Raw genomic sequence first — 9,527 nt, 5'->3', positions numbered from 1 at the left:
TTTTTTTTTTATCTCATTCAACATTTTTAACTTAGAATTCAGCAATTAATTCATTTCAGTGCATACATTCAGATTCAAGCATTCACACTGCAGTTTCTTCAGAAAATGCACTTTCTAGTTTGCTTTGAAACTGCATTATATCCTTTAAAAATTCAGCTCTCGAATAATTTCAGTTAACTTCAGTCACAGTAACATTCAGTCTTAAATATGATCAACCTCTCTCTAATAATCAGCTATCTACCACAGGCCTTCAAGCTGGCAATAGTTGAGCCACACTGTTAAAAAAACATCTTAAAAAACCGTCTGACTGGAAAGTCGGCTGCTGTGTGTGTTGAGCCAGGAGAAAAATATAACTGTGCATGCAATAAAAGCAAAACGGAAACACGGTGTGTTGGGTCCTTTACACAGCTGTTGATGGTTTAGCTTTGATTCAAGAGTTCAATGCATTTCTTACAGGTAATAAAATTTACTTTTTGTAAAGCAGATTAAGATCCAATCCTGTTCCACTCATGTAGCAGTGTAAATGAAAAGGCACTAAAACATTTTTAGTGACTCAGCGCTACTTTGAATACATGTATGAGAAGATACAAGATTATGACTGCACATGTTACTTGTGCATGTATTCAAAGTCATAATCTAATCAACTTCACTTCCAGTTCTGAATGAGATGAGTAGAATTGTCTATTATGCATTTTCTCTCTGAAGAGAGGATTTTCTGTCCCTTTCTATTTTGAAAGTGTGGATGTGTTTGGCCAGAGCTCCTTGGGGTGCAGACATGGCTTATCGTCCTGAGGTTTCTTTCAGCAAAACAAGCAGCACCATCAGTAGCCATACTTCTCCAATGTCCCCCAGTCAACCCACTACATTACTCTGTAATGTAAAGCCGCTTTCCATTGCCTGTTAACAAGCAAACCAATATTCACCAACAACTCTAGTTTTTTCCTTTAAAAGCTAACATTCTAGGGAACATTTAGGGAACTTAGTGGATCCGTTGAATGGGTTTTTCTTTTCTTTTCTTTTTTTATGCCACAGAAATACACACAGATTTATGCCAGGACAGTAATCAGAATACTGCTGAGAACCTTTTCAGGCCTGGGAGCACTGCAAATCTGTTCGAATTAGTTCACTTTAAACCAGTTTAATTTATTTAAATCAGAGAAATACTCATCAGAAGAAGATTTATATAGCAAAAGACGTTTATTTAAAAGGAAGATGATTCCCTATGAACCAGATCGGGTTACCAGCTGTTTGACAGGAATGATCAGGGCTGAGGTGGAAAAGACAAAAGAAAAGTATAAAGAGATGACAAATGCACACAAAAAGTAGAAACTGAAGGAGAGGGAAGACACTCATTTACATGCAGCAATGGCATATAAATGCACTGAGAGAGAAAGGTACTGATACTGTCGAGCATATCGTTATACTTTGGTGCACTTTGGCACTTTGCTTTGATAGATGCTTTCTTATAAACAGTTTTTCTATTTAGACTTTTGTTGTTGTTTTCATTTCACTTAGCACAGTTTATTTATTTCATAACTCAATTGACCATAAATAACCCTGTAAGACTAAATCGAATAAGTGATGTAGTAAATGGCAGTTAATCATGATGATAAATTGTTTATGGTTTTAATGGAATACTTGCCCATATCAGCAATGAAGGCAAATCTTGAAAAGCAGCAGCATAAATCACACGTTTGTTTTCACTGACAAAATTTAAAGGCCTCGCACCACCCACACAATCACAAGGTCTGTACTCAGACACTCCATAATGTTAAAATTGGAATGATAAGGTGGAGCCAAAGTCTAATTAGGAAAAACAATGCAAACGTTTTTGTGACTTCCTGAGTGCATAAATCCCAGTGTCCCCTGCATGCTTTAAAGAGAAGAGTTCATATTCTAGTCTGCCATCTAGTGACAGAAGCTGTGTAGACAGATTAAGTGATAGAGATAGAGCCTGCCTGCATAGACATGCAGTTCATGTTATGTTATCTTATTAACTAGGCAACAAATAGACAGGAAATAGATGGTATTTGGATAAATGAGGATGTAATATTGTTATTGTAATGATATTTAAAATTCAGCAATCATTGGCTCATGAAGTAAGCTTGATAACATTTCAGACTCTTCAGGCCTGTCTTCAGTAATGCTCAAAGTTTCTGAAAAATGTTGATGTTAAAAATGATTTCTTTATCCACAATCATCAAAGTGTTTACCTTTCCTGTTTTTTATATGGCAACCAGAGCAAGTGGAAATACTGCATAATCAGAAGTAAGAAGAGATTCCATTAAAAAATAAATTCTTGTTGCAAATGTCAAGCAGCAAGTTAAGAATATGAAAGAGAGAAGAGCTTCTACACGACAATGATCCCAGTAAAACCTTAAAATGCAGCAACTATTCCTACAAACACAAATGAAAATCTTTAGAGTTACTGGAAATCTGCAGGGATCTTAAAAATGGTGTAAGACTGAGACTCTGCAGGCCAAGGAGGTCACTGAACACTAACAGAGGCTGAAACTTTTGCATACCTTTACATTTTAAATGAATTTTACATTTTTGATCAGCTGGAAAAACTGCCATAGCCCAAACAGACATTAACACAATCTGCAGTCAGAAAGAATTAATTTGCAAAGGTTATGGAGGTTTTTCAGATCTGGGCCTCGGGTTTCATTTTAGTGAATGGTGATATTTACTCTGATTACAGTTTAACTTGTATGTAAATGCAACACAGAACAGCGGAAGCACCGGCCAGAATGTGATAAGAGCGGAAAGAAGTCTGTTATTTTAGTGTAGAGTGACCCAGTCTCACAACTTTGCATGGATTCTGACCAATGTGTAGACTTTACCCTATCCTCAAATAATGTGCAATATGACAGTTTATGTAATGTAATTATGCAACACATCATTAATATAATAGATACCGAGGCTATAGGTGTGAGCCGAGATTTCCTTGGATTATGATGGCTTATGGTATTTATGATATTGTGTATATTACTGCGGAGGTTTTTATAGTAAAAGTAAGAAAAGAAAGGTTTTTTTTCCTGATTTTTTGTTTAAAAAATGAAATGCAGTCTTAATCCACAGTGCTGTGTTGCATTTGTATATGTCCTTCACATTTTGAGTGTGAAATACTTCGTATTCATTCAGCAGCGACTGTGAACGACAATATTGGCGATTAATTTACAACATGCAACAGCTAAACCTGAAGTCTCCTACAGTGTTTTTCTGTTACTACAGTGATCTCCTTTTACGTGCTGTTCTTAACATCATATATTGTTCATAAAGTAAAACCTATATGACTGTATTTACAGTCTGCACGACAGTCCGTATATGACGGCACATTCAGCTGATCTTTGACTCTAACATGACTTGGGCTCGGCTGGGGCCAGCGGCGAGCCATGATTCAGTTGGATGTTGTGCAGGGGTGTGTTGTGGTTTGTTTCTGGGAAAAGGGGTTATCTGCAGCTGATAAGAGCCACGTTTAAAAGGCTGCGCAGGAAGAGGTCCACTTACTTCACTACCAGCTGGAGGGAGCCACAACACGCGAATCATGCTGCTGCTCCTCATCGTATCCACGGTCAATGTGCTGTTTGGTGTTGGAATGGTTTGCATGCCCCTGTCAGACAACGGGCCCCACATCGCCCACGGCTGGGCCCAGGTGGTGCGGCTCAGGCACCTTTACGCCACCAGGCCAGGAATGCACCTGCTGATCAGTGAGGGTGGACAGATCCGTGGTTCTGCCGTCCAGACTCTGCACAGTAAGTGGAACACTTTGAAGCGCAGAGTCAAAAGGCTGCAAACTGCAGTATTTGTTACTAACTGCAGTGTGCTTCGCCGTGGGGAACATTTCCATTTTAGGCCTAATGGAGATTCGTCCAGTGGGTCCAGGCCGTGTTGCCATCAGAGGGGTGGCAACCGCAAGGTTTCTCTGCATAGAAGATGACGGCACACTGTACTCATCGGTGAGCATAATAATAATACTAACAAAAGGAGAAGAATACATGTTTTTATTTATATCACTTATCAAAACGAGAGATACAAAATTCTTTCCAAAATCACACAAAAAAGACTAAACTACAATGTAGAAGGACAAGAAATAACTTTAGCATATCTAATTAAGTGACACATGCAGTTCATTAAAAACACGACAAATGTCACACACTTGTGTTGTGTGCAGATTGAGTGATGCTGATATCAAACAGTAAAGCATACATGTGTAGTAAAAGTGACACATGCAATGTTTAAGCTCAGAGTGTAAATAGAACAAACAAAATAGAAAAATGGCAACATAAACAAATGAAAAAACTAATTATTACTAAATATTATTACTAATATCTGTCAGTTATTACATGTTACAGTTCCAAATGATAAAAGTTGTGAGGGAGGGGGGTGTTTTCGTGGTAGCTAACATTTTTTCTAAATGTTACATCTCACGATGGAGTCATGCTTCTTCCTCCTCACCTTTCAGCGAGTCCTAGAGCCCAAACAGATTCAGAAAGCAGCTCCAAGCAAAAGTAAATGCTCGTTTTGTCTGTGAAATCCCAGCACTGGAGAGTTTGTTCTGTATTACCAAGCAAACTACCCAACATGAAAGTAAGAATATGTGACCCCACACATAGACCAAGTTTATATTCATGCTGCTTGTGTACTTTCCTGTGAAACATAACATTTTCACTCTGTGCAGTCCTGTTCGACTTTAAGTGCATGCCCTGATTGTAGAGCCACCTTCAGCAGCAATGTTCATCAGGAGGACTTTATTCCCTCACATTACTGTGGAGGAATTTTGGACCACAATGATGTGCAAGTCGCTTTGGTTCATTTGTTTATGCACAGCTCTCTTAAACCTACACCACAGCAGGTTGGTTGGGTGGAGTTCTGCACTTTGGCTGGGCCACTGCAACATCTTAATTCATTTTTTTCAGCCATTCTGTTGTAAATGTATTGCTATGATGGGGATCATTGTTCTGCTGAATGACCCATTTTCAGCCAATCGTTCGGCTCAGTTTACTTTGGTGTACAGAAGAATACACGGTTGACTCAGTGACTGTAAGGTGCCCAATGATCAGCTCTCCAGCACAGTGCTCACAGTTGCTTTGAGATATTTGTGTTCATATACTGTGCTTGGTTTTGTCCAAACTCGTGCTGTACGTCATGGCCAGACATCTCTACTTGGACTGTGTTCCAGAAGTTTTGTGGTTTGTTTGTTGTTGCCGTCATGTTCTTTTCAGAGAGAAGAAGCAACTTGTTCAGTCTTTTTCTAAATTTGCTGTGATGAATTTTAACGTCTAACATACAAACTGAGGCCTATCGAGTTAGAGATGCAGGTCTTTTGGCAGTTTATCTGAGCATTGCACAGTCTGACCTTGGGGCTAATTTACTGGATCATCCACACCTGGGAATGGTAAATGGTAAATGGCCTGTATTTGTATAGCGCTTTTCTAGTCCCTAAGGACCCCAAAGCACTTTACACAACCTGTCATCCACCCATTCACACACACATTCACACACTGGTGATGGCAAGCTACTGAGACACGTTAACACAGACCTGCAAAGTGCCTAAAGTCCTGCTTTTGTGGAGCACCTGGCTGCTGCTTCTCCTCTTAATTCCTATGGAAGCAGTACAGGTGCATTTAAGCTTTCACAGGATTGCACAGCCATGTGAATATTCCTGATCCTTTCTGCCTGTGACGCAACTATGTTATATTTATGTACTGCAACAGCTATAATAGTTACAATACCAACTGCAGTTGCATCTCATCCAGCAATTGCTAATACGCTTTACCTCACACAGACAATCACAGTGAAACCATGATGACCTCAGGTCGTCTAAAACGGAGCCATGTTTTCTTCTCTTCATATGAGGAGACACACATGACAAGTAAAATAGAGGCGAAATAAGCTTCTTCTTCATCTTTGTGCTCTTTGTAAAATAGCAAAAACCTGTTGGAAAAAAGTTTTAACTGATTAATCTGATTGATTAATAATTAATCTTTCTCTATTTCATAATCTGCACAGTTCGACTGAAATGCGATTATTACTGGTTTAAACTTTATATTCTGATACAGCACTTTTACTTCAATAAATACTTTAGTTTCACTTGGTGTCAAGCTGACATTTGAACTCTAAGTGGGGAACTGTTATTCCATAAAGAAAGTAGATGTACGTTTTAACTGCAAACTTCTTCAGCGGCTATTCTAGAAAGGTTTCTGTAGACACAAGTGACGCAAGGTCTGCCGTGCTTGTGATATGTTGTTAATCGTCTCCATATTCACTGCAAGCAGCAGAGTCATTCATTCAAATAGTCGACCAGTTCATCAACCTTTGTTCAGTGTGGTGCAGGGCAGGATGTGTTTGCAAAGTGGAAAAAGCTGAATGAAAAGACCCAGCAGCACCAACAACAACCTTGGCCTCTGGCTGGGTATCTTTGGTCAAAGCAAACAGCCATCGAAGAACTTGCAGTGCCATTTACGTATGTTTTTTTTGTGTGTGTGTGTTTTTGTTAATAGTCCCTGTTAACCCTTACCCCTCTTTGTACAACATGTATATAGGATCAGCAAACAAATGCATTTTGAGTGGAAACAAATGCCAAAAAGCCATATTGTTTTTACTTATTTCAAATAAAGGATACAATAAAGTATATTGTAGAATGTGGAGAGTGATGCATGTGAATGTAATGTGAACTTTTCCAGCATGCCTACAGCAGAGAGGACTGCATCTTCAGAGAGCAGATATTGCCAGATGGGTACAACATCTATATCTCTGACAGACATGGAGTCCTGCTCAGTCTGGGAAACCACCGGCAAAGACTGCAGGGCTTAGACCGAGGAGATCCAGCCCTGGCCCAGTTCCTCCCCAGGATCAGCACTCTGAATCAAATCCCTTCCCCTGGGGCAAAAATCGGTGACCACATGAAAGAAGCAAAAACAGAAGAACCTGTGGACACAATAGATTCATTTGGAAAGTTCTCTCAGATCATTGACAGCCCCAGCTTCCATAAGAGATGAGCCTGCAGCTCTAAGACACCTGCTAATGCATGTGCCAAGGCGTGTCTGTGCATTATTCTCCGAGTGTTGTAAAACCAGCGACTCGGTGCAGCATTCCTGTACCGGGGAAAGTACCTGCCCGCACTGTTAAGTCCAAAAGACTCCAAGTGACCCAAAAGACTACAAGAGCAGATCCAACGGAGTGGAGGACAGGTGTAGTGTGCTCTCCAGGACACTGGTACGACAAGGTGAGGGTGCTCACTGACCACAGGCAAACAAAAAGCAACACAAACACATGCAGGAAAAGGAATTAGTCAGGCTGACTGAGAAGGAGCGCCGTAAATGCTGTAACACTAAAAAAAGAGTCCGACGTATTCCTGAAATATGAAGCAGGATTTAGGCGTAGTGAGATAACCTCTGCTTTAACCTTGGGTTTTACTGTCAACGAGGTGCTCTTTTCACATCGCCACAGTAAATTATGCTCTGGAGCAGATAGTGTTCAACATAAGCAATCAACAGATACAAAACCTTGGTGCAGGCAATGAGAGGGTTTCTAGTTTGTGAACACTTTTAAAGACTTTTCCTGAAAACCATCAATGGATTTTTTTTTACCCTCTTATGTATACAGGATGTAGCAGTGATGCTGATATGTTGACACACAACTGGATTTTTTTATTTAATTATTTAATTTCATTTTATCCTAATTTAATTTTTCCCAGCTTTTTACAGACCACTCAGAATGCTTAACGCTATATGGTAAATGGTCTGTATTTGTATAGCGCTTTTCTAGTCCCTAAGGTCCCCAAAGCGCTTCACACTACATTCAGTCATTCACACACAGGTGATGGCAGCTACATTGTAGCCACAGCTGCCCTGGGGCGCACTGACAGAGGCTGCCGGCGCCACCGGGCCCTCTGACCACCACCAGTAGGCAAACATGGGGTTAGTATCTTTGGCATGCAGCCAGGAGGCAGCCTGGGATCGAACCACCGACCTTCTGATTAGTGGCTGACCTGCTCTGCCACCTGAGCTACAGCCACCCTATAAACTAAACACTTCTTAATACAACCTTTTTAATATTGCTTAGCCTGATGTTAGTAGTGGGGTAAGTTCAGCCAGAGGAGGTACACAGATGAGGATATGTTGAACTGGCCTCTGTAGGAAAGAAGGCAAGTGGTGACTGAGGGTAGACTATCTGTCTGAACTGAAGATGATGTGTGGAATAAGATCAGCACAAAGGAGGAGGCAGTACCTGTTTGGACATCATGTTTCCACACTGAGCTCTGTCCGGTAATGTCTGAAGAACTTCACGACTACAGTATAAAGTGTAGTTTGTACTGTAAAACTACAGCAAGTGCTTTAGTTTTTACATATCAGTGTCATTCCTGTTTAATCGTTGTACCTTCATATTTACTTAATATTCCTGTTACATGTAAGGATGTAGGAGTGGCTCATCCAGCGGTTTGCACCTTAAGCTCGACACTGTACACCAGTTTGTCACAGACACTTTCATCAGTGTGACAGTATGTGTGTGCGATAGATTGCTGTATAAAGCCTGTGAGTGCTCCAGGGAAGAATCAGTCCAGCACTTTGTCCATCATAGATCATAATTCCAGTGAGGTGCTTTATATATGTACTAATTTAATATGATAAACCATTTCATGCTTGGTCACTGTGTAGTTTTGTTGCTCTTAGATATATTTTAATTTTTTTAATATAAATAATCACTTGCCAACAGTGCTTTTACTTTGAAACTTCTTAAACGAGCTGTTTTAAATTGTCCATGGTTTATTTGAAGAATTTCATTGAGGGTTTAGAGCTCATCATGGCACAGAAAAACATTTTAATAAATATGAAGAGGTTAATAAATGAAAGTCTAAACATGATACTATACGCGGCTTAAATCTAAATTGGATGCAGGTATTGTGCTATGGGGGTAAAGATTTTCTTTATCTGTCCTTGTGGTGCTGAGACAGAAAGAGATGTTAGAGAAAGTGTTCACCTGCACTCCCTGTAATTATCCACAGTCACAGAGCTCTGCACGACCTCTGCTTCAGAAAGAGCATCATTGTTGTCAGCTCACATCCAGCTCCAGCACTTTAAGCCTGCCTTGCCTGGATTACAGGTGCTGATGGCCAAATGAAGCTTTGAAGCTTGTGTTGAAATACGGTTCATTACTCGAAGCATTTCAACACAGTCCTCTCTGCTGACATCTGGTGGCCAAAATATGAAGAGCAGCGTGAAGCTACAAAATAAAACGAGCTGCTTCATTATGACTCTGCAGAGTGGAGTTCTGTCTGATATTGGGCCGCCGTTGTGTTGCTTTGAACATGTATTATTTGGGGTAAAAAAAATTGTTATGTTTATTTGTTTAATAAATAATTTTCACTCACGATTGCAGTTTGATCTTTTTACACAATATTCGAAGGGAAAAAGAAAAAGGCACAAAATGTTCTGATATATTTGTGGGTCTTTTCTTATTTGTTTGTTTGTTTTGTACTGCCTGAACACTGACGTGGCCCTCCAATGAGATGACATCCCAGCAGT

General features: G+C 40.0%; 1 protein-coding gene across 1 annotated transcript; it reads left to right on the top strand.

Moving 5' to 3' along the window:
* The first annotated feature begins 3,547 nt into the window (after positions 1 to 3,547).
* fgf19 (fibroblast growth factor 19) lies at positions 3,548 to 7,001 on the top strand. The gene is made up of 3 exons (XM_005742896.1): positions 3,548 to 3,755; positions 3,856 to 3,959; positions 6,687 to 7,001. The coding sequence occupies exons 1-3, from the start codon at positions 3,548 to 3,550 to the stop codon at positions 6,999 to 7,001; spliced, it is 627 nt and encodes a 208-aa protein (XP_005742953.1).
* Positions 7,002 to 9,527: the final 2,526 nt, after the last annotated feature.

Source organism: Pundamilia nyererei, unplaced genomic scaffold (assembly GCF_000239375.1).
Source record: "Pundamilia nyererei isolate P.nyererei 1_Seehausen unplaced genomic scaffold, PunNye1.0 scaffold00124, whole genome shotgun sequence".
NCBI lineage: Eukaryota > Metazoa > Chordata > Actinopteri > Cichliformes > Cichlidae > Pundamilia > Pundamilia nyererei.
This window is presented reverse-complemented; position numbering and strand designations above follow the sequence as displayed.

Excerpts from the sequence above, each read along its gene's own strand:
- fgf19 (XM_005742896.1), top strand. The coding sequence starts at position 3,548 with ATGCTGCTGCTCCTCATCGTATCCACGGTCAATGTGCTGTTTGGTGTT. Across the intron at positions 3,756-3,855 it reads TGCCGTCCAGACTCTGCACA|GCCTAATGGAGATTCGTCCA; the intron begins GTAAGTGGAACA and ends TTTCCATTTTAG. Across the intron at positions 3,960-6,686 it reads ACGGCACACTGTACTCATCG|CATGCCTACAGCAGAGAGGA; the intron begins GTGAGCATAATA and ends GAACTTTTCCAG.